General features: G+C 30.8%; 3 protein-coding genes across 6 annotated transcripts in view; all 3 read right to left on the reverse strand.

Moving 5' to 3' along the window:
• The window catches only part of LOC125857041 (ergosterol biosynthetic protein 28), a 257,213-nt gene that overhangs the window by 172,778 nt on the left and 58,420 nt on the right, over positions 1 to 26,015 (reverse strand). The gene's annotated exons all lie outside the window — the stretch shown is intronic.
• Positions 13,151 to 15,882, reverse strand: LOC125857035 (E3 ubiquitin-protein ligase RSL1-like). Its single transcript, XM_049536704.1, has 2 exons — positions 15,517 to 15,882; positions 13,151 to 14,157 (listed from the first exon to the last, which is right to left on the reverse strand). Exons 1-2 carry the CDS (start codon positions 15,776 to 15,778, stop codon positions 13,346 to 13,348), a joined length of 1,074 nt encoding a protein of 357 aa, XP_049392661.1. The 5' UTR covers positions 15,779 to 15,882; the 3' UTR covers positions 13,151 to 13,345.
• Positions 18,051 to 22,891, reverse strand: LOC125857044 (uncharacterized). Of its 4 annotated transcripts, none has more exons than XM_049536716.1 (5): positions 22,695 to 22,891; positions 20,370 to 20,499; positions 20,188 to 20,238; positions 19,273 to 19,404; positions 18,051 to 18,239 (listed from the first exon to the last, which is right to left on the reverse strand). In XM_049536716.1, exons 2-5 carry the CDS (start codon positions 20,429 to 20,431, stop codon positions 18,134 to 18,136), a joined length of 351 nt encoding a protein of 116 aa, XP_049392673.1. In that variant the 5' UTR covers positions 20,432 to 20,499; positions 22,695 to 22,891; the 3' UTR covers positions 18,051 to 18,133. The 4 variants fall into 4 exon arrangements, with proteins under 4 accessions (XP_049392673.1, XP_049392672.1, XP_049392675.1 ...); XM_049536715.1 differs by having other exon boundaries at positions 20,370 to 20,502; XM_049536718.1 differs by lacking the exons at positions 20,188 to 20,238; positions 20,370 to 20,499.

The raw sequence follows: 26,015 nt of genomic DNA on the forward strand, positions 1-26,015 counted from the left end.
AAAATTAAAAAATCTAATTCTTTTTTTTTTTTTACCAAACAAAATTCAATAAAAAAAACCTCTATGTGCAATTATTACATGGTAATTTTTAAAATTCCTAAGTAAATTATTTGAAAATTTTAAGCAATTTTTTTCATAAAAGTATTCAAATAAATTTGTAAGGTTGACAAAAAAGTTGGTATGAAAGAGAAAATTATTATTTAACTTTTTTTTTTTAATTTAATTTTTTTTTACTTTTATTCTGTTTTATATAATTTAACTTCTCATACAATTAAACACCAATATATATATATATATTCTTATCTCATCCCAAATTTATGAAATACAAGTAATAATTAATTGAATTGCCTATTTTAATTCAATAATATACATATTATATGAGATTAATATACTGATATATAAAGATCAAATTTAATTTTCTAATATAAATAATATTCACTTTCTATTTTCTTTTCAAAAAAGATATTGTAAGTATATATGGATTTCAAAGCACCCAATTAATTATTTTTTAATAGTTAATTGACCTTTAATATTATTGATCCATTATATAATATATGATTAATTGATGTAAGTTGACATTCATAAGTGATTTATATCTCAATATTTTTTTGATTATATGTGTTTATAATTATTCAAAATTGATGATATTATGGTAAGTTTTAAAAAACTATTCCTCATCGCATAAAAAAGTAAAAAAAATAATTATGATAAAAGATTTTTTAAATATGAAAATATGATCATTATTTTAGTTAAATGAGTTTAATGAATTGAATTAGTCTATTATTAAAAAAAATAATTTAATGACATGTCATGCCAACTAGGAGAGAGTGAGGCTTTTGGAGTGTCAAGTATATTTGGAGGAAAATAGTGATAGTTGAGTGATATTTTGGTCCTAAATGAAACATAAATGATATTTCAAGACAATTCCCTAAACTTGAATGATCATTTAGGAAATTGACTCCCTTTAATAGTGCATTTTATCTATGAGACAAAAATCCATTGGCAAAATACTGAATTTGTATAAGCGTGGACAATGTAAATCAATTTGTACTCTTGTCCCTTTGCTCCACCTACGCATTTGAAATATCATCCAGAAAGAATTTTTTTTTAAAAATAGACATGTACTCTTAAGATATTTCTTATTAAAAATAAGGATGTGTATTTATAATTCTATGTTGGACCTTAGTTCATACTCCTTAAAAATTGACATTTTTCAACCCCCTCCCAAGAAACTCACATTTTTTATATCGCGATAATTGAAGCCTATAATCTTAGAATTGAAGATAAAGAGTATCTACTCCATCCCCCCGCCCCCGCCCCTTGTTGTACAACTTGTACGGGAATACATTTTGTCTTCTAATTATTACCGATGGAGCTAAAAGAGTTACGTCCAGCCAAATCTTGGTTTAAAATTGAAGCGACACCTTGTAAGGAGGAAGTTTTTTTAGTGAATTCTGCGTAATACAAATCAAAATTAATATAAACAATGAGTTTCGAATATCAAATTGTATACCGACAAAACTTAGAAAGGTTGGATAAGCTTGAATCTGTCTTGCGTATACGAAATTTATCTGGATATCTCATAATGCATTAGAAAGGACCACGTGGAATATTTGACAATTTATGGTGTGTTTGGATGAAGTCGCATTATGAAAAATGTTTTGCACGAAAATAAGCGAATTTCTTATTTATTTGATATATAATTAAAAAAATTCCTATTTTTATATATAATCTAGACAAATGTAATGAGAGATAATCACGTTGAGGGATAAAGGTGAAGATGGAGTATGTTGAAAAATGAAGAAGATACAATCAACTCTGAAATGTCGTATGTAAACTTGTTTTTCCTATTTCAAGTTGTGTTTCAAATTTTTTAAGGAAATTTATTTTTCTAAAATAAATACTTTTCAAAAATTTCAATCAATCCAATATTAATTTTTTTTTTCTAGAAATATGTTTTTCTTTGTACCAAACACACCCATAGTGTTTGGTTTTACAGTACTAAAGAATCTTTTTACCCTTTTCACCTCTTATCCTTTCAGTTATTTGTATTTGACTATTATTTTAACTTTCTCACAATTATATCGTATCAATGGTAATAAAGAATATTGTATACAACTTTCAACTTAGTGTTGACCATAGAAATAATATGATTCTTTTCTTTCTCGCATAAATTAATTAATGAGAATATCTTGACGTAGATTTTCGCGAAAATTCTATTAAAAATATTGAACTTCCAATGGAAAGTATATTTAAAACGTTTTTGACAAATTCTTCATCGTAATTTAACCGAACAGTAACAGAAGGAATACTATATGAGTCGAGCGCCATATATTATAAAAGATCATACGTAAATGGGAATATCTAATGGATAAGATACTCAATAGTGGACGTGATTAAAGATATATCCACTCTTGTTGAAAGAATGATTTTTTTTTTTGGTTGATATTATTACCAAAAAGAAAGAAAAAATATTTAGGTTGATATATAACAACTATGAGGTCATCATATATACACGTGGGAATTCGTTAAACATGCATACAAATTTAATTGCATGTTCAGTAATGAAAATAAATTATAGCTCAATTGTAAATGTGATTTCATAAATTTTAAATTCTGACGGTTATTTTAATAGCTAATGATCTTATCGAGGGGTCATTTTATTCATTCCTATTAATGATAGTAAGTATTAGATTATAGAAGGAAACTTACATGATTATTTTTGTTTGTACTATATTATCCCGTTTTGTTCTTGTTTTCTTGGATAAGTGTATTTATATTGTCGACCTCCATTTAAGCATGTTATATCAAAAGTTTATTATCTGCTTATGTTGCATATAATTGATGTTTATTTTTAAATGATGATTGAGGTGGTCCATTCATAATTAAGTTGTGCAATTTTTATCATTCTTAGAATATCCAATGACTTGTTTGGACACGATTTTAAATTATGATTTGAAATCCTTGATTTGATTATGTTGATTTCAAGTTGAAATATGTTTGGACCTATAATTTAGATTTTTTAAGTTGTATTTTTCTACCATAATTTGGAAAAACTATCAGGAACTTCTCTTTTAACTCTTATATAATCTACCAAATGAACAAATAATAGTTCATAAACAAGATATCACCATGCTTCTTTTATAAATCAACATATATTTGCAATTTCATAAAATTACAAACTTTCAATTACACATAGTTTTATAATTTTCAAATCATAATATTAAATTGAAAATTAAAATTGTATTCACATATTTTTAAACAAATGCTAATACAATGCAAACCTTCAAATATAAAATCCCAAATCCTATACTCAAACGCCTACTAAAAGATCTCCTTTAATAGTGCATTTTATCTATGAGACAAAAATCCATTGGCAAAATACTGAATTTGTATAAGCGTGGACAATGTAAATCAATTTGTACTCTTGTCCCTTTGCTCCACCTACGCATTTGAAATACCATCCAGAAAGAAAAAAATAAAAAAAATAAACATGTACTCTTAAGATATTTCTTATTAAAAATAAGGATGTGTATTTATAATTCTATGTTGGACCTTAGTTCATACTCCTTAAAAATAGACATTTTTCAACCCCCTCCCAAGAAACTTTCACATTTTTTATATCGCGATGATTGCGGCCTATAATCTTAGAATTAAAGATAAAGAGTATCTACTCCATCCCCCCGCCNTTGAAATATGTTTGGACCTATAATTTAGATTTTTTAAGTTGTATTTTTCTACCATAATTTGGAAAAACTATCAGGAACTTCTCTTTTAACTCTTATATAATCTACCAAATGAACAAATAATAGTTCATAAACAAGATATCACCATGCTTCTTTTATAAATCAACATATATTTGCAATTTCATAAAATTACAAACTTTCAATTACACATAGTTTTATAATTTTCAAATCATAATATTAAATTGAAAATTAAAATTGTATTCACATATTTTTAAACAAATGCTAATACAAAGCAAACCTTCAAATATAAAATCCCAAATCCTATACTCAAACGCCTACTAAAAGATCTCCTTTAATAGTGCATTTTATCTATGAGACAAAAATCCATTGGCAAAATACTGAATTTGTATAAGCGTGGACAATGTAAATCAATTTGTACTCTTGTCCCTTTGCTCCACCTACGCATTTGAAATACCATCCAGAAAGAAAAAAATAAAAAAAATAAACATGTACTCTTAAGATATTTCTTATTAAAAATAAGGATGTGTATTTATAATTCTATGTTGAACCTTAGTTCATACTCCTTAAAAATAGACATTTTTCAACCCCCTCCCAAGAAACTTTCACATTTTTTATATCGCGATGATTGAAGCCTATAATCTTAGAATTAAAGATAAAGAGTATCTACTCCATCCCCCCGCCCCCACCCCTTGTTGTGCAACTTGTACGAGAATACATTTTGTCTTCTAATTATTACCGATGGAGCTAAAAGAGTTACGTCCAGCCAAATCCTGGTTTAAAATTGAAGTGACACCTAGTAAGGAGGAATATTTTTTTTAGTGAATTCTGCGTAATACAAATCAAAATTAATATAAACAGTGAGTTTTGAATATCAAATGTATATCGACAAAACTTAGCAAGGTTGGATAAGCTTGAATCTGTCTTGCGTATACGAAATTTATCAGGATATCTCATAATACATTAGAAAGGACCACGTGGAATATTTGACAATTTATGGTGTGTTTGGATGAAGTTGCATTATGAAAAATGTTTTGCACGAAAATAAGCGAATTTCTTATTTATTTGATATATAAGTAAAAAAAATCCTATTTTTATATATAATCTAGATAAATGTAATGAGAGATAATCACGTTGAGGAATAAAGGTGAAGATGGAGTATGTTGAAAAATGAAGAAGATACAATCAACTCTGAAATGTCGTATGTAAACTTGTTTTTCCTATTTCAAGTTGTGTTTCAAATTTTTTAAGGAAATTTATTTTTCTAAAATAAATATTTTTCAAAAATTTCAATCAATCCAATATTAATTTTTTTTTTCTAGAAATATGTTTTTCTTTGTACCAAACACACCCATAGTGTTTGGTTTTACAGTACTAAAGAATCTTTTTACCCTTTTCACCTCTTATCCTTTCAGTTATTTGTGTTTGACTATTATTTTAATTTTCTCACAATTATATCGTATCAGTGGTAATAAAGAATATTGTATACAACTTTCAACTTAGTGTTGACCATAGAAATAATATGATTCTTTTCTTTCTCGCATAAATTAAAAAATGGGAATTTCTTGACCTAGATTTTTGCGAAAATTCTATTAAAAATATTAAATTTCCTATGGAAAGTATTTTTAAAACGTTTTTGACAAAAATTTTCATGGTAATTTAACCGATCAGTAACATAAGGAATATTATATTAGTCGGGCACCATATATTATAAAAGATCATACGTAAATGGGAATATCTAATGGATAAGATACTCAATAGTGGACGTGATTAAAGATATATCCACTCTTGTTGAAAGAATGATTTTTTTTGGTTGATATTATTACCAAAAAGAAAAAAAAAGATTTAGGTTGATATATAACAACTATGAGGTCATCATATATACGTGGGAGTCTTCTACTATTTCTTTTAAAAAATACAATTTTCTTTTAAAAAATAAAATTAATGACTTTNAAAAATATTAAATTTCCTATGGAAAGTATTTTTAAAACGTTTTTGACAAAAATTTTCATGGTAATTTAACCGATCAGTAACATAAGGAATATTATATTAGTCGGGCACCATATATTATAAAAGATCATACGTAAATGGGAATATCTAATGGATAAGATACTCAATAGTGGACGTGATTAAAGATATATCCACTCTTGTTGAAAGAATGATTTTTTTTTTGGTTGATATTATTACCAAAAAGAAAAAAAAAAGATTTAGGTTGATATATAACAACTATGAGGTCATCATATATACACGTGGGAGTCTTCTACTATTTCTTTTAAAAAATACAATTTTCTTTTTTTAAAAAAATTAATGACTTTCACACACATACATATAGATTGATGGTGTATTACATCTTATATAGTTTTTGATAGTTCTTCGCGTTCAAGTCCTATTAATTATAATATTTTTATTTAAAGTTATATTCCGATTCGTTGTTTCACTTGAGATTTGACAATAATGATATTATATTGCATGTTTCAGAATGAGATCCTGAATAATAAGATTCATTTTTTTATCGATATTACTTTACAAAATCCTCCGAAAACTCAACAACAAGCTAAGAATTGTCTATTTCGACTTTAATTAGTATGACAAAATATTCAAGTTGTGATTAAGGCCCTAAAAGATAGGCAAATAATTCTTTTTAAACTTTTAATGTGAAGTTTATGTTGCGGTAGGCCGCGTCCCAGAGCACATTTGTATTCCCTTTAATTATCTTTCTTTCTTTATTGCTTTTTTCTTTCTTTGTGTAAAGGAATGAATAGGATTTTAGCTTTAGCAAAGTCAATTTGTAATGATAATTTTGGGAATATAATTCTTATTCCTATTAAAACATTTATTATTACTATTCCATATTGGAGTTGGCAATTCTATGTTAATGGTTTTTTTTTTTTGCACAAACTTAGATTATTTAATTAGTTTTAAAATTATCATGAACTTCAACCTAATAGGGCACTGAATAATAATAAAAGTGGATGAAAAGCAAAAGTGCAAATTGAGGTCATGGTGGTTTCCTATTAGTAAAACACTCAACACTTTTAATAGATTTTGACAGAGTTAAGTGTTGAAGTGTTGGTGTGAAGAAGAAATGAAGAAAAATTTTAAAAATTCAGGCTAAGTTTTTGTTTATAGGAACTTATTGGTTGTAAAATAAAAAATTAGCGTACATATATTTAGAAGCATTTTTTCTAGCTAATAAAGAGGAGAGAAGAAAGTTTTCCATTTCATTTTTCTGCATCTGAAATTACTATTGCATATTTTCTTACAAACAATATTGAGTTTGTATGTGATTTGAAACTGACATTGAATTCGACAAAGTTGTGAGCATTTGAAGTACCGTCACTCTTACAATAGGTATATTCATTTTATCCTACGAGGAAATGATTCAAAACCCAAGTACAATAACAGAGTTAATTATTTAAGAACACAAAAAAATGTGGTCTGTATATTTGTTTATATTTTTAATAAGATTTTTATTTTTTTGTTTTCCAGTTTATATGTTTTTTCTCTCTATTTTACTGTATTGAACACAGTAGTATAGCAATTTTTTTACTTCCTCTGGTCCAAAATACCTACTTCCTCCGTCCAGTATTGATTGTCACATTATTAAAAGAGCAACTTTCACATATAACAAACACAAAATCATATTTGTATGCAGTTATAGTTTGCATAATTGCGCTTCATAGCAAACTTTATGTTTGCTATGGCCATTGATATGTATATTTTGCTATACATATATACAAAAGAAGCAATTGTATGATCTGTTTCGGTATACATATACAAAAAAATCAATTGTATAATCTGTATTTGTATACAACAAGAAAAGAGAGAAAGACAAAAGAAAATTGGGCATGAGAAGATCTGTATTTGTATAATCATAAGTGTATGGGACGAAAATATATGTATTTGTGTTTGTATATACAGTTTTCTTTCGCTTTATACAAACACAAACGCAATTTATACATTTGTGTTTGTATAAAGTGAGAGTGGCAAGCGAGATCTGGGAGAGGGGGGAGAGGGGAACGAAAATATATGTATATATACAATTTTCTCTCGGTTTATGCAAACACAAACTGTCACGCCCCGAGCCTACACATGGACGGGACTAGCACTCGAGAACCATTGCTGGCCCCAAGCAAACCCTTGGCCTGACTTACTTACTCAGCGGAAGACTTATACTCAACAAAGATAAATCTATGTAATAAACTAGAATGTTATAAAGGAACATTCAACGGGCCAATAAGGTAAACTCAAGTCTCAACATAATAGAATAAAAATGAAAAGACTAAAGAACTAACATCTGACTGTCTATGAAACCTCTAAAACAACTAAGATGGATGTCGGGACAAGACCCCCGATCATCCTAACAAATGAAATACTAAAAAGCAAATGATAACAAAGGAGCCTTCCGGAAAGCAAGAGGCTCACCAACTGACTCTGAATGCTCAACTGGATCAACAAGGCGCTGGAGGATGATCCTGATTACCTGTGTCTGCATCATAATAAGATGCAGACCAAATGGCATCAGTACATTAAATATACGAGTATGTGAGGGGAATTTTAAAACAAGACATAAGGTTGAAAGGAACTGAAGAACTTACCTGGCTCAACTCAACTGAACTCATTTCAATATAAAGCAGTATAAAACAAGTGCAATATAAAGAATCGATGTTTAAAACATGTATGTCAACTTTGTGTATTTGGAAATACAATAATACTCTGTGTGTATGCAAAGATACACTATAACTCTGAAATGTATGTAAAATACAAATAAACTGTGTATATAAGAATATAATTACTTTTGTGGGAGTTTCTCTAACCGACAATCATCACGTAAGAGCTATTGTGATGATACAACGTTTTGCCTCATGCTTCCAGGGCCGTCCTATATCTTGCCAAGGGTATAGAACCTGAACTACTAAGTGGATCCACTAGTCTATGCTAAAAAGCACGAAATCATCTAAAAAGTATGACTCTTTTCTACCCATGATGGCTATATGGTTTATGGGGGCTGTGAGTTGTCTGAACTCTCCCCCATATCGGTGCTCAATACTACTCCCAAAATATGATAGTAGCTCTTATGTTTAAAAACATACTTTTTTTCTGTGATTTGAGATAATTGCTCAAAAACTTAGCTCAAAGGCTATTCTTGGAAATCAAAGTTTTCTCCCTTGCTTAATTGTGAAATAATTTATTCTTTACTGAAAACTAGCTCAAAGGCTCTTTGTAAATCAAGGTTTCCTTTTCTTGTTTAAATGTGAAAACATTTTAACTCTTTCTCATATACTTTGAAGAAATGAACTCAACTTTACTCTTTACTCAACTCAAAACTCAAGTCTTAAAACAAAGTTAAATCATTTGTAAAAGACTTTTGGAAGACTCTATGAACTTCTCTTGACTTGGCATTTAACTTCTCTTGACTTGACTCTTAACTAATCCTTGAATTGAATTATGGATTCAAGGATTGAGATTTGTGATAGGAAAGATCTCATGATGTTTAGGAGTGTTTTTAGATAGTTAAACACGAGAAAAGATCAAGAAATCATTGTCTGGAAGCAAGTTTGCGACTCAGAAATGCATTTAATTATTTGGTCGCGAAATAAATTTTGAGGCAGAATGGTCCGTGACCGCTCCGCGACACGAAGAAAAATTGTCAGTTCTGAGGAGCAGGTCCGCGACACGAACCTGGTACCCAGATTCTGCTGACTTATTCCTTTTTCGTTTTCTAACCCCAAATAACCTAAATTTGATTCTTTTTCTCCAATTCTCTTTAGATTCAGATACCCAACATATGTACANAAGTTTTCTCCCTTGCTTAATTGTGAAATAATTTATTCTTTACTGAAAACTAGCTCAAAGGCTCTTTGTAAATCAAGGTTTCCTTTTCTTGTTTAAATGTGAAAACATTTTAACTCTTTGGGAATACATAGTCCCCATATACTTTGAAGAAATGAACTCAACTTTACTCTTTACTCAACTCAAAACTCAAGTCTTAAAACAAAGTTAAATCATTTGTAAAAGACTTTTGGAAGACTCTATGAACTTCTCTTGACTTGACATTTAACTTCTCTTGACTTGACTATTAACTGATCCTTGAATTGAATTATGGATTCAAGGATTGAGATTTGTGATAGGAAAGATCTCATGATGTTTAGGAGTGTTTTTAGATAGTTAAACACGAGAAAAGATCAAGAAATCATTGTCTGGAAGCAAGTTTGCGACTCGGAGATGCATTTAATTATTTGGTCGCGAAATAAATTTTGAGGCAGAATGGTCCTGTGACCACTCCGCGACGCGAAGAAAAATTGTCAATTCTGAGGAACAGGTCCGCAACACGGACCTGGTACCCAGATTCTGCCGACTTATTCTATTTTCATTTTCTAACCCCAAATAACCTAAATTTGATTCTTTTTCTCCAATTCTCTTTATATTCAGATACCCAACATATGTACACAAGAATATAATCAAACACAACTCTAAAATCGACCTTAAACTCTCAAGAACTCCTCAATCTCATTCAAAATTCAAGAACACACATCAAGAACATTCAAACTTGCAACTTTTAGGACGAATTCATGTTGAATTAAACATGTTTGGTGCATGGGTGAACGAACCCAATGCTGTGTGAACTCACATACCTCGTAGGGATCACCCCTTGACGAAATCCACAAGCGATTCTTGAAGAACTTGACGATTTTTGCTCCTTCTCCTCCTTTTTATCTCTTTTTTAAAACTCTAACTCAATATCGTAAATTGAATCCTATCAGTTTAGACCCCAATAAATTACCAAAAATGAAATTAAGTCATGGGGTATGGAAAAGACCATAATGCCCTTCTAAATTCCGGGTTAGACTTTCCTTATTTGAATAGTCCAACTTCAAATGGGATTATCTCACTCATACGAACTCGGAATCGCGCAAACTCAGCGGTATTGAAAAGATTATTCCAAGATCTTTCCTTCAATATCTGGAAACACACCTAACTCATTCTGAGCTAGGATTTATGGTCGATTGAAGTTGACCAAAAACCCAACTTAACATACTTACAAATTTTCCAGATTTTTATATTCTTTCCAAAAATGACTATTTCTAATTTTTAACTTCTTTCTAGTTTTTTCTAGTTACTGGGTGTTACACAAACGCATTTTATACATTTGCGTTTGTATAAAAGCAAGAGAGGCGAGGGAGAGACTGCCAAGAGTGGCGAGCGAGATTCACCAGGGAGAGATGCGAAATAGCAACAATTTGCTATGGGGTACAATTAAATCAAACTGTGGTTATGACATTTAATTTGAATTATTAGTTTGCTATTATATACAATTTTTCCTTATTAAAAATAGCTATCAATTTAAAAGAAAAAAAATCAAGAGAGGATTAATTGATGCTTTTTTTAATCCAATTTACTCTTACAAATAATTCTTTTAAAAAAGTTTTAAACAAGTTTGTAAAGTTTTAGAAAAGTTTCTTAAACGATAAATTAGTAAGCAACTATCCATCCTTATTTATGGTTTCTTATGGGGAGTATAAAAGAAAAAATAAATACTGTAACTAATATGTGATGGAAGAAGTAATGTTTTAATCTTTAAAGATGGATCCAAAATCATTAGTATTTCACAAAATTAGAAAAGAATTTGATTGTTGTTCCAAATTTACTGTCAGCGTATTCTTAATCAATGTACAAATTTAATGATAGTTATGTTAAATCTAAAAAGAAAAGAAAATCATAAATAGAATTATTTTAGTCAAAACTCTACTTATTTTTTAAAAGTAAGTAAATTTCTTAATTCATATGTTCAAACCTAAACCGTTAATTATTTTGGATTGGAGCTGGTAGCTTCGACTATGACATAATTTAATTATATTAATTTGGACTAAATAAGATTCTGAGAATTATGGCACATTCATTTACACTAAAAATGTTCAAACATATAGTATGTTGGACAGATTCAATCGAACTAAAATTTTCATATGATTTTATTCATTATCAAATTTTAAATCATAATTTTAAAATTCAACAATAAAATTTAAATATTACTTTTATTAAATTTAAATCCTATATTATTCCTAATAAAATGACTATTTTTTCAAGTAATTCATAGAGTTTTATACTTATTGATGTCAAAGTCCTTAGAAAACTTATCTTCTTTGCTTTAAGAAAGCAACAAACGAGACAAATAAATAAAGCTTACCTTTATAATACCAAGCACTTTTTTACAACTTTATATCGATAAATAAAGCGATCAAAAATTCGAATTTATTGACCCCTTGTCAAATAGGATGCCACATTAGACAAAGTCTTATCCATATTTGTCTTTTACTCGATACTTACACTCAGACAAATTAATTAGGCGTTTTATTATAAATTTTAAATATTTTTTATTTATTTTAAGTTAATAAAATTTGTGTTGAAAAGAGAGTGATGTTTAGTTATGTTTTTTGTAAAAAAATATTTTAAATAATATTCATGTTTGAAAGTACGAATTTTCATTTTTTTTAAAAAAAGAAGAGTAATGGATCATTGGCGTATAAGTTAGTAAACCGTTGAATTAAAATGTATAACACTATAGTTCGAATTGTTACATCTTCTCCGTCAACTTGACACATGGTTTGTCTAGTCCTTTTTAATTATTATGCTGAGAATATTTTACTTTTTTCCATTTTAAGTTGAGCTGATTTAACAAAAAACCTTACTATTAGGGGTTCATAATTACCTCAATCATTTAGAACGTCTAGGTCATTCTTAATGCATTTCTCTCCATTCCATGAAATTGCATGTTTAAAAGGTGTAAGTGGAGAAAATGAAATGTTGAGATTGATGCGTAGGCATATTAGGAGAAATAGGACTATAAACAAAGATGTATGGGACAAGATGAGAGTGGCTCCAGTAGTGGACAAGATGAAGGAAGTGAGACTGAAATAGTTCAAATATGTGAAGTCGCAAGAATGATCCTCATCGAGAAAAGGCCGAAATTCGTGGGCCGAAGATAAGAATACCTTAACCACAAATATTAGTTGGCATCGCTAATGGCAATTCCACGTGAACAACTCATTGGGCATAGTACTTTAGGACTCGAGTGAAGTTAAAAGAGGAGCATTCTTAGTGGACTGTTCCTAAGTAGAAGATATCTAAGAGTGCAAATCACTTGGGTTAGGCCCATAGGGGGTCAATTGAAACACTTGTGAAACCCCTATAGAATAATAATAGTTTTAGTAGATTGGTTTCAAACAATTCAATAGAAAGAGCAAATCTAAAAACATTAGTACTACAATTTTCTACAGACCTTACCTCTATCTTGTGACGGTAGAGAGGTTGTTTCCAATACACCCTCGAGCTCAAGTATACTATTTTCCTTACCAATTTCAAGATAAGAAAACTTACTATGTCCTCTGTTGCCCATGGTAAGGCAAGAAAGAGTTTCTTCAGAAAATTGTAAATAAGGCAAAAGCTATTATGTTACCCAACACTGCTAGTTAGTACTTAGCATGGACAAAAGCTAAAAATCCAGATTGTTATGTACATCATAAACATTTCTGTTTCCTTCCAAAAGATTCAAGTAATTGCGACCTATTTATTACTATTAGCTAAAGTGACCCTAAAGGAAGTTTCATCAATCGTCACTTCCTTATGGAGCTTCAAACGTAAGATCATTTTTTACGGCAATAATGAGAAGCAGTCCATTTTGCACCACATCTGTAGCAGAACTCATGTTCACACCGGCAAGTCATGTGAATACATCCCTCTGTCCTCTCAACAAATACTTTACAATTAGGACATTTCTGCCAGTTTTTCTTCTTGGCAAGTATCTTCACCATTTCTTCCCCTTTGCCCCTCTTTTTGGCATTCAGTTTCTGGAATTCTTTGCATGTAAATTCTGAATGCCATGGAACTCGACATACTACACAGAATGATCTCTTGCACAAAGGGCATTTATTCCTTTCTATACTTTCCCCAGAATCATTTACCAACAGGGCTGAGCAATCACGGAAAGGGCAGTACAGTTTTTGAGAGTCGAGAATCATTGACTGACATACCGATTCATCCCACTGGATCCGTGCCTCTTCGGGAATCAAGAACCTACAAGCATTAACATCAAAAGCAGCACCACAACTTACTCCAGGGCAACCAATTACTTTTGCTTTCTCTGATATCCTTGCCATAATATGCTTGCCAGTGCACTCATAACAGAAGGAATGAGAACAACTGTCATTTTTAAACATCTCCCATCCTTCTTTGTCATCCAAGCAAATCTCACAGAAGTTGTTAAGTTGATCTTCACCTTCTTTTTCAAGATTCAACATCTCTGTTTCAGACAAAAGTCCTTGAGCAGATACAGATGCATGATTACTGCTTTGACCAGTGTAAAGTGAGGCTACTAAAGCTTCATGAAGTTGTAACTCTTCTGCATATTCAGCATCAAAATAGACATCTATCTCACTTATACGTTCTCCAACAAATTCTGCAACATGATTATAAGCACGTGGATTACAGAAGAAATACTTGGTATGTGAACAAAACTAAATTTCATTTCAAAATGCCAGTAGGTTAAGGACGTCGAGGATATAATAAATATATTTGAGCATTACTTACTGAAGTAAAATTTCAAGAATGACCAGGAGAGGAACTATAATGAATTTTATCGAGCCTTGTGTGACATGAGTCTAAAGAAGACTTCATATCCAGACTGTAATTTTGTACATCTGATAATCTAACTTCAACTTCTTTAAATGGTCTGTTGCTTTGCTTTTAAGCAATAACAATGTACCCCATCATTTTCTTGATTTTCCCTCTTCCAAATCATTGTTTTAATCGCACCGCATGAGATTAACTCAAAGCAGAAAACAATGAATACAAAATGATCATCTTGGCAACTTAACATCACTGTAGAATGATCACCTACCTATGTAGAAGATCAAGACCTATAATCAACATAATCAATCACCTAATGAGAAAAAAATTAGTTCAAGCTCATAAAAAAGGGTACAGAAGTTCTAAGGGTGACTTATAACAGATTAAGTTGGAAACTTGATCAGGTTTCTCTAAGTCAATCTGCAATTCGTAGTAAATAACCTTACATCAACAAGAAGAGACAACACATCACCCTCCTCCTCATAATTATAACACAAAACAGTTGAGATGTGAAATTCACTCGGATAGAATGCAATGAGAGTCCCACAGAATTCGGTCATATCCCAAGAACCACTATCCTTACTCCTTGAGATAGCTCATTTTCACTGTGTGAGAAGTAGGATCTCCTACTAAGCTAACGTCTGACCACAGATTTTGGATCAAAAAAATATTCAAGTTCCAGTTTTGGGGTTTTTGGGAATCCCACTCACAAAACTTCAAAAAAAAAATTCCAATAACAACATCAAGTTCAAAAAATCACAACTAACTCAAGTTTTCGAGTTTCAACTTCGAAATCTATGACCAAACAAGAGCTAAGTATTTCGAGGCAAAAGTGCAGAACTTCAACTAATAGTTTCAATACTTAGATACAGCTACTAAAAAACTGAAGTTAACATTTAAACAAACTGGTAAAACAGGAAAACTATTCAACTTCAACACGAACAAATTTGTGGAAAAGAAAACACAAACTAATTTTTCTTATAACATCAAACAAAAGGATCAATAAACAATGTGAAAATGTGATCCTTTTTCTTTAGGATCGGTAAAATAACAATGTCAAATTCTACATCCTGAACCCTGTGTGAACGCACATGTTGATCATAAGAGAAACACAACTTTTGGGCAAAACCCAGAACATCACAACCAAAATTAAAGAAATTTATTTCGATTAAAGCATATATTATTGTACCATTCAGAAGAGGGTCAAACGTCGGAGCGTGCGTCGACTCGCCACGGACATTGTGTCGTTCATCAGGAAGTTTATTTTTGTTATTCTTCAAGTAAAGGAACCCCGGTACAGCGACAGTCACGATTATAATCGCGGCGGCAGATGCTGCACCGGTGACCGGAGAAAATCGTCCGATGAAGCCTAAAAGAGGACATGACGAGTTAACAACGGCACTAAAAGTCGCCGGAATTAGGCCGGAGAATCGGTTAGCCGGGAAATCCATGAAAAAATAAAGAGTTATAGTGAAAGTAGAATTTGTTGAGAAAAATGATGAATGCGATTATAGTAGTGGTGATGCTCTGCAATTTTATTCTCACGGTACCAGAGTCACGGTAGAGTAGGAAACTGAAAATTTGACTTATTAATTAAAATAGTTTCCATAAATTAAAAAAAAAACTTTATGAAAAGGACCAATTATGTGCTGTTTAATTGAGTATTAAATTTAATTCTTTTTAAAATGAGTATTTTTAAAGTTAAATATAATGAAATCCGATTATAGTACCAACATGAATTGTGGTGCATCGATGGGAGCACTTCACCTTAACCAGATGTATCGGGTTTGAGCCTTGGGTACGGAGAAAGTCTTATTGAGAGCGTCACCCCGAATGAGTCCTGCAGTACGCAATTCAAATTCAGCCGAGCTTTAATGTGGGCTCGAGACACCAGGTGAAAAAAATATCTGATTATAGTAACAGACACTTAGTGGGAAGAAAAAAAACTTATCTATGTATAGTGAAATCTGAAGTTTAGATTTCATCTACTAGTTAGAAATAAATGCACATAAAATTAGTTTAATGATTTTATGTTACCAAAAGAAACGAGTGTATTTGTTAAGTAATTTTATCCCTCATAGACTAAAAAGAGTGTGAATATAAAAAGACAAACTCTTTTGAAGTTATTATCATAACTTATGTGCATTATTTAAATATAATTTTTTATTTTTAAATATTCGTAGTTGAATTTCATTATGTGCATGGCATTATGGACGAAAATATTGTGTAGCTATTTTGGTACTTTATTTAATACAGTTGCTTTCATATTTATAAACAGGAAAAAAAATATGCAGTTGCTTGCAAATTGAAAGAAAAAAATACACTTGCTTTCATTAATGGGAGAAAAATATACAGTTGCTTTCAAATCCAAAGTCAGACAAGAGATCATATATGAACAAAGATATTTTTTCTACTCATAATAATAAACCTAGAAAAAAAAATTAAATCAATTTATTTATAAAAAAAATTGGAGAAATAATTTTCTTTGACCAATAAATAAATAAAACATTCTTGATCAGTAATTAGTGTTTGGTCAAGTTTATTAAATATATTTTTCAAAAAACTACTTTAAATTTGGAATTTGTGGGAAAGGAATATTTGTGTGATTGATCAAAATTCAATTTCATAGGTACAACAAAGTGTAACCAATACTCAACAACTTATTAAGATACTATATATATAGTACTATATTTCCCAATATAATGCACTTTTGGGATGACTCATATATGTCATCTGAAAAGATACAAAACTAAATTTAAACCAAGTTGAATTACACTACTTAATGGTCCTACAAAAGTTACTCATGGTCTGAATATAGAGATTATGATTTCAACTTTTAATACATAATTAAGAATTATGATTTCAAATTTTAAATATTTCAAAAAGTAGAATTTGAGATTAAAATATTTTTAAAATATAAAAGTTGAATTCTGTAAAAAAAAAGTTCATGCTTGCACTACAACATTTTAGGCCTTTTGCCACCCCAGAAAGTGTGGCCTAAAATAATAAAAAGTGTAGCCTTTTATCTAAGGCCACACTTTTGGACTTTAGGCAACATGGGGTGGCCTAAACAAGCTTAACATTTGACCTAAGGCCACGCTTTTCAAGTATTGCCTTCTTAGCCACGCCTAATAAGTGTCTATACTGTACAAAGGTCACGCTTTTAGCACCTTATATGGCAACACTTTTAATGACCTTTAACTACACTTTTAAGTGTGGCCTTTTCTACCTCATAGACCCACTTCCAAAACGTATCATTTGTTACATCCTCTAAAGCAACATTTTATAAAGTGTAGCCTAAACTATTATACGTGTCAAAATTTAGGATCAATGATCCACATAATTGATGTCTATATACTCACAAATTACATCTAGATGATCGCAAGAACTACATTACCTAATTAATAACTCAAAAATAATAATTTAAAAATATACATATTTGCATTAAACTTTGAGAAATCAACATCTTACTACACAGTAATAAAACAATATTTCAAGATGCACAACAAGTAATGAANCCACTTCCAAAACGTATCATTTGTTACATCCTCTAAAGCAACATTTTATAAAGTGTAGCCTAAACTATTATACGTGTCAAAATTTAGGATCAATGATCCACATAATTGATGTCTATATACTCACAAATTACATCTAAATGATCGCAAGAACTACATTTCCTAATTAATAACTCAAAAATAATAATTTCAAAATATACATATTTGCATTAAACTTTGAGAAATCAACATCTTACTATACAGTAATAAAACAATATTTCAAGATGTGCACAAGTAATGAATTCCACAAAATCACAAGTAAATTTGAACGTAATTGTTCAAAAAGATCTTCATGATAAACTTCAATCGATTGAATTGACTTGTGACCACCATTAAAAATTGCATCACCCACATTATCCTACACATTCAAAATGAAAATAAAAATTAGAAAAAAAAATCAATAAATAGAAGTATGTATTCATACAAATGTACAAGTTATTTCAGTGGCTATAGAATTATTCCAAGTCTTGCATAAGATTTTCTTCCCAGAAGACGACACATAAAAAAAATTATTCTCCAAAAGGCTACCAACAACAAAGCTAAAATAATTTTGATCAGTAAGGGTACCGAACAACATAGAAATATTGAAATCAAATGTCAATAAAAGACAAATTATATGCAAGCTTCATATTACCATGGAACACGAAAATCACTTGCATGTTCGATTTTAGTCTTTTTATCCATAGAGAATATATATCTAAACAAAAATATAAGGGTAAAACTTCTTATTACCTAACAACAACAAAAATTTACCTACATGATCTCACACAACAACTTTTGTTTTGTATATTCTTTCCTAAACATATACTTGGATTAAAATTTAAGTACACATTCACATGACCTTAAATCAAAGTTGTACAGACTCTTCAGTTTTGATGCCATATCCGNCCGGTGCGACGAGCTCGACCCAGAAGGCAAACCCCTTGCTTTCACTGGTAAGGGGTTTCGAACCTGAGACCTCCAACATGGAAGTCCCAAGCCCAAACCACTGGGCCACCCCGAAGGGTTGTTTTGTATATTCTTTCCTAAACATATACTTGGATTAAAATTTAAGTACACATTCACATGACCTTAAATCAAAGTTGTACAGACTCTTCAATTTTGATGCCACATCCGTGTCGAATTCTGCAAAAATACACTACTTTGGAGAATTCGACAAGAATCTATTCACATTTTTTAAAAGTCCGAGTATCCAATACAAGAAATCATACTTTCAGTGGCAATAAAAGTCCCCACAAAAACCCATAAAGTCGCCACTAAAGATGTTCATTGGCGATATTTGAGCTGTAGCTAGTTGGTTGTATTTTAGTTTTCCAAAATTATTGGTGCCCCAAAAAGAAGATGTTACCATACCTAGGTCCAAATGTTGTCCAAAATAACTAGTCTTTTACCTGGAGAGTGACCAAGCCGACACCTTTGAAATTCGTCTTTCATTTCCTGCACACTTGCTTTTATCCTCCCAAGGCACCCCTCCCTCTGGATCAGGCATCTGAACTCCCAAATAGCCTATCAAATTTGTTTCACTGTGTAGAGAGAAAATTATAGACAATCAATCTTAAGGACAACATTCTTTTTTGAAGGTGAATAACGTGAAGCAACTACTTAATCGAATAATTGTACATGTACTAAATGAATGATAGGCATTTCTCTTCATTTTGATCCTAGTTTCATAAGTCATGATAAATTACTGATCTTCATGTTGCAGCTCCAAAAATGATAAAGAATAAACATTATATTAGACTGCACAATATTTAGATGTGAAAAGATTATAAATTGGTTAAGCACTCTTTTGTTTGCCTCTCCTCATTAAGTAGGGATTTTAAATACATTCGGATAAAGATAACCTGTCCATTAGAACCATAAGCAGATTACAACAAAGTTCCTTTCTCTACATTATCACCACATTTGCTAATTGCAGAAGCGAGAAAGGTTGACTTGACTGGACTTTGTGTTGTATCAAACCAAAGAAAAATGGGTGATTTTTTTCCAGCAAGGAACATAAATTAACCTAGGGGATTATGATATTTAAGAGAACTCCTAAAGTTATTTGTCTTAGGCTTGTCACATTCTATAGTTTACTTATCAGTGTAGTTTTAGCTTTGAAAACCAAGTTTACCTTTGACAAAATGTGGTCACTAAATGAAGGTAGACCTTAGAAAGAAAATGCTGAAAAAGGGTAAGATAGAAAATAACAGTCAAAGATGGAAAGACTCCAGTAACTGTTAAATTTAAGAGACTGCTTATTGTTGGTTACAATATAAGTAAATTAACCAGACAATCTCTCACAAATTATATTAAGAAAGAACCTAAATTTGTTGGTAAATCTCCTCCAAAGTGTATTCATATTAATGTTGCAGCTAGAAAGAAATGAAATGAACGAGAGTTGTTGTAATTAGCATATTGAAATATCAATCAGTCAAAACTTGTTTAGCAGAAGCGTGAAGCCTAACACACAAGAAACTTGCATTTAAAACCCTTACAGGCTTACAACAAACTGGATGAGATCTGCATATAAGATTGGTCCACCTTTGGAATTCGAATCAATAACATTATTTGCCTCCTCCAACAAATTCAAAGCGCTAGCAAGCCCCTAATGTGATGTTCTGCTGATCTCCGAGCTTCTAACAGGAAATAAGAGTATAAGAAAGATGAATAATTGGCAAGGTAATATCGTGAATCAACATCAGCAAAAACTGAGATCTCATCCTATAACATGACACTTGATTCAAGGTAATAGCGTGAATAAACTTTTAACAACAAATCAGATCTCATCCTATATCATCTACTTCATTGAAAAACTAGAAATGTAAAAGATAGGAGGAATGACCTTGACTTGAGTTTTGCTACTAGTATACTAATACATATATTGTCCAAGAACATAAAGGAGTTTCACCAGCTGTGTTAACATGTCAGTATGTCTATTCTGTTTTACGCTGCAAAATCTTTAGAATTCTATGTAAGTTTTATTTACTCCGAGAGGAAGGTATCAAGCATCCTTCAAAGCTTATATCTGAAGATAATCCTCAGACATAGTTTAACTAAGGCAAAAGTATTCATTACCCCCCTGAACTTGAAGTTTTTTATTCGGTGTACACCTAAATTATATTCCGTTTTAATTCCCCCCCCCCCCCAAACTTGTTTATTCCTCCATCACGTACACCTTTTTCGTCCACCTGCTCCTATTGTGACTACACGCGCGCGACAGCTGGCAAAAGTGATGTGGATTTCCTCTTGGATAAATAATAGCCACCTAGATAAATTAATATTGCAAAAAATAAATTTCTTAAATTTAAAATTCATTGTTTAAAAGTTATTTTTGAATAAGGGCTGATTTCGCGGAACTTCTTCTGGATTTGGGTTCTTCTAGATGTGAAGTTGGTTGATTAAATTTCAAATTTGATTGAAATTCTTACCAAGTAAGTGTTAATCTTTGTTTCCTTTACTTTTCATCTTCATTTTTCCCTATTTTTCGTTTAAAATATGTCAAATATTAAAGAAAAATGGAGATTTTACGTTTTTTTTACAGTTGTAGCTTTATGATGTGGCAAAATATCACTTCCTCACGCGCCTAGTAGAGTGTGTTGTCAATTTCTACGCCAGGTGGACAATAAAGGTGTACGCGACGGAGGAATAAACAAGTTCAGGGGGAGGGGGTAATTAAAACAAAATTTAGTTTAGGTGTACACCGAATAAAAAGCTTCAAGTTTAGGGGGGTAATGAGTACTTTAGCCTTTAACTAACACTACAATAGGATTATCTATTTGATTATAAATTTTCATTACTTGTTTTTGGAGAAAGTATGAATAGAAATGATTTTCCTAGATAGGAAACATATAACTGTTTCAAAAATTTGGAAGCTTAAGATGGAAGGCACAGGTTCTATACAAGTTTAATAAGCTAAAACAAAAGTTCTGCATTCGTGCTATCCTAAATAGTGGGACACAGAAGGCAAAATTAACTCTTAATGAGTCTTCGCTGGATAAATCTTAGCCTCTAAGTCCAACAACTCTCAAGTCTCCAAATTAAGTGCATAAAATGGAATCAAATAACTCTCAAATATTGAAGTGTTGTATAAACTAGTTTAGAACAATGGGTAGATGACCAAGTTAGTAAAGACCAATGGAAGTGTAGAATCTCCTAACACATTATCATTGGTTCACAATCATGCTAAAATTCAATTAGTTAACATTAAAAATACAAAAAAAATTATGTTCACTCTTATCCTCGTAGCAAATTATGATAAACCTTTTAGAATTTAGATAGATTCACCTCATTACCATGACATCTATTGCATACAAAGAGACAATAGCTTTCTCTAAATGCCAATACAAATAGATCATGCAAAAACATGTAGCCATAATTTCATATTGTAGAAGTTAACAAATAAATATTTTTATTGTCAGATATAGTATCCATCCTATGCAATTCTAAAACCCACAATTCATGTATTGTTGAGCAAAATGAGTGACACGCTAACAATATGTACAAAAATACAAAAGAGTGACTCCATGGACCGTTCGTCATCAATGGCATACCCATAAGTTTTCAAACTGTAATTGGAAGTCTTAGTTCTTTACTCTACCACAATATTCTCAACATCTTGCCATTCTTGTTGGCATCCTCCATTTTTAGTCACTCAATCCATTCAACATATAACTTTAGAAGATTAAACTAAATATTATTTCTAAGACAAATGGAAACCCAACAAAAATGATCAAATAAATGAAAGAAAATAAAATAAAACTTATAAGAACTATATTGGGTTTCATTGAATAAGATTTGTGGAAAAAGAAAACCTCAAACAAGATGATACCTTTCACCCATTGCAAGAGAGAAAGCATGTCGTGTCTAGCTGCTTCTGTCAAACTTCGGAGACGAGCAAAGTCCACAAGGCTTATAGCATTTAGAAATCACCGCAGCGAAGAAAAATTGAAAGAAAACGGCGAATTTCCTACAAAATTGAAGAGGGATTTGGTGTAAGGAGAGAAGGGAATTAGGGGAAAAAGGGATATGTCTGGAGGAAATTTGGGTTCTTTTATATTTTTATATCTTTTGTTTTTCGCCTTTTATTTATCTAATTTAAGAAATTAAAATCATATTCAAACTATTATGAAAATTACTTTATAAATTTATGTACACTATACTTATCATCTATATTATTTTAAAAACATCAAGTCCTTTAAAAATGTTTATGTAACTTTTTGTCATTCATTAATCATCAAAAGATTTTATACTAAGGTAAAATTATCGTATGTTATATTTCCTTAAATTATTAATTAATTATCTTATAATATTTTTAAATGAAATAATTCTGAAATATATGGAAAGAGAAGAAAATGTGGCAAAATAATATATTTTAAACAACTTAACAAATATTAGAAAGATAAAAATAAAATCACATTTGGAAAAATAAAAAATGATGCCATCAATTCCTAATAAAAGACCAAATATACGATAAACTAAATTCTCCACAAGTATTATAAAAATGTGATTTTCAAACGAAAATAATGTTGAATATCAAAAGGAAAGAATTAGCTGCGGCATAATATATCGCCGCAAAAGACCAACTTTTAGTAGCAACGGTGTCGCCACAAAAGAACTTAGCAGCGACATCTTATAGGTCGCCATTAATACTTCTTCAACCAAATTTTATTAGAAAATTTTAGTATGTTTTTGTGGCCGCCAACACATAGCCGCCACTAAAAGTGTAGCCATATGTATAAATGAGTGTTGCCCATTATTTTCTGATTTGGCAACACTTAAAAGGTGAAGCCTAAAATTTTAAAGAGCACCTTTCAAGAGCGTTGCCAAAGACTTCGTTACCAAAAGCATTGTACAAAGGTCACACTTTGAAAGTGTTACCTTAGATACTTTTGACAACACTTTTAAAGTGTTGTTTAGAATTAGTGTGGCCGTAGACCAAATTTGTTGTAGTGTTGCCTTAAAGAGATATGTGTATCATAAGATAGAATTATATTAAAGTATAGCTAGTTATTGCTATTGTCATTAGTGAATTTTATAAAATTATGTGTATTTTGATGTTTGTGATCAAAGACCGTAATTTATAAAAGAAATTTGAAGATATGTTATTTATCAATGCATCACCTTTGAATATACCAATTCTTTTTTATAAATTACGATTTTCTTTCTTGGTAGGATTATATAAGAATTAGATAACTTTTGATAGTTTTCATAACTTATGGGGGTTTCATGTTTATGAGTACAATTTAAGAAATTCCTATTATATGTCCAAACAAAACTTCAATTTCAAATCAAATTGTTATGTTTCATGCAGTGAACATATTGTTGATGTTTCAGTACAATTGAATGAGAAGTGATCCCTTGGTAGTCTTTGTTAGGGAGCTCTTTATTGTTCTCGTCGCGAATTCAAATTTAGTCTGTCCATCTGCGCGTTCAAGGCGCACAGGAGGACAACTTCCGTCCCGTGCAACGCCCTGCAGCATGCGGGGGCGACGCGATGCGTGACGTGCCCTTGACCTAATGGCTTCGGGTGCAAGTCCCCTGAAAGGAGGCTCCAGAGAAGGTGAGAGTCCCTTTGTGCCCGGACTCTGTCGCACCACGAAGCGCAGTCTACAAGTTCCAATATGGATACCGATGGAAAAAAAAAGTGGCAATAGCATTTCCCAAAGGCCCAAATACACAATTGATGAGACTCATTATTTTATTGGGGGCTAAGGAGTGGACTTCCTTTGTTCCTCGCTTCAACACAAAAAAGACTTTATTCTTAATTGAGTTTGAGTCCTTAAAAATGAAAAATATCATGTTAGGAGTGTTGCCCTCCAAAATGGGCCCTGCAATATTATACGAATTTGAATTTAATCAAGGAAAAATAGCTTAAATACACAACTTTAAGTTCCTTATTATCTATTTTTCCATACTTTTTTAAAAAATTACTTAAATCCCTTATTTCACTTAAATATCAAATCTGCCAGATACATGATTATTTTTTACCTCCCACGTTTCACCATTCCCTATGTCACTTATTTTTTTTCTCCCTAAATTCACTCCAATATTTTTTCAGTTACAGATCATTATCCCAAATTGATTTTCAAAAATTTTCTCTCTCAATCCAACCCTTTTCAAACTTCGTCTTCTCCGTCCTCTCTCCCAAAGTTTGCCATTGTAGCTTTCATCTTCTTCCTTCAATTTTTATTTTGTTTCGATTTCTTCTTCTTGATACATATGAATCCTAATCCTAGATCAAATCTTTCTACTACTAATCGAACAATATACAACTCTGATGATGAAAATTGGGCAGAAATTAGATAAAAAAGTTTGCATGACTCATTAAACTTGATTAATCAGTCGACCAAAGATGTGCCAAAATCGTCTAAACCAAAGNCCCCCCCCCCCCCCCCCCAAAAAAAAAGGGAAGAAAAGCAACACCCGCTATTTTCAGACCTGCATTGCCTAGAGTATGTGTTTTTAATCTTTATTAAGCTTGTTTGTGATTTGTATTGCGTTTGATATATTAGACTGAAATTGACTGATACATTAATTGGATGTGTTATATTGTTTATTGGGTTAAATCATGATACAATCAAAAACCCTATCTTAGTTTGAACATATTGATTTGAGATTTAGTCGAAACTTATAAAACCCTTGTTTTATATGTGTATCGAAAAAAATGATACATGACAAACCCCAATATAAAAAAGAGATTTGTCAAATTTAACAAAAAAGTCGTTGATATATCAGACAGGGCATCCTTCTGTATAATGTATCAAGTTTTATAATACGACTCTGTTGAAGTCTGGTAACATGTATTTTTCTTGTTGACGCCCAATTTTGACCCTCCCCAATATAAATTAATCATCGAGCTTCCTAAATTATAAACGATTTGAAATAATTGGCTTTATAAAATTCAAAATAATTTTCAAGTCATTTTAAGTAGTTTTGTCATTTTTATAAATTTCAAAATAATAAATATGATATTTTATATAGTTATGTGTCTAATTAGTATATTTTATTATGTTCGAAAATTGCCTCAAAAGGATTTTAGTTTTATTTAAATATTTGGCTATTTAGTTTAAATTAATTAATAGCTTATATTTTGAGTTAATTAGTTTATAATTAAGTTAATTATTATATAATTATGTGTCTAATTAGCATA

The sequence above is a fragment of the Solanum stenotomum genome, chromosome 2 (genome assembly GCF_019186545.1).
Source record: "Solanum stenotomum isolate F172 chromosome 2, ASM1918654v1, whole genome shotgun sequence".
Lineage (NCBI taxonomy): Eukaryota > Viridiplantae > Streptophyta > Magnoliopsida > Solanales > Solanaceae > Solanum > Solanum stenotomum.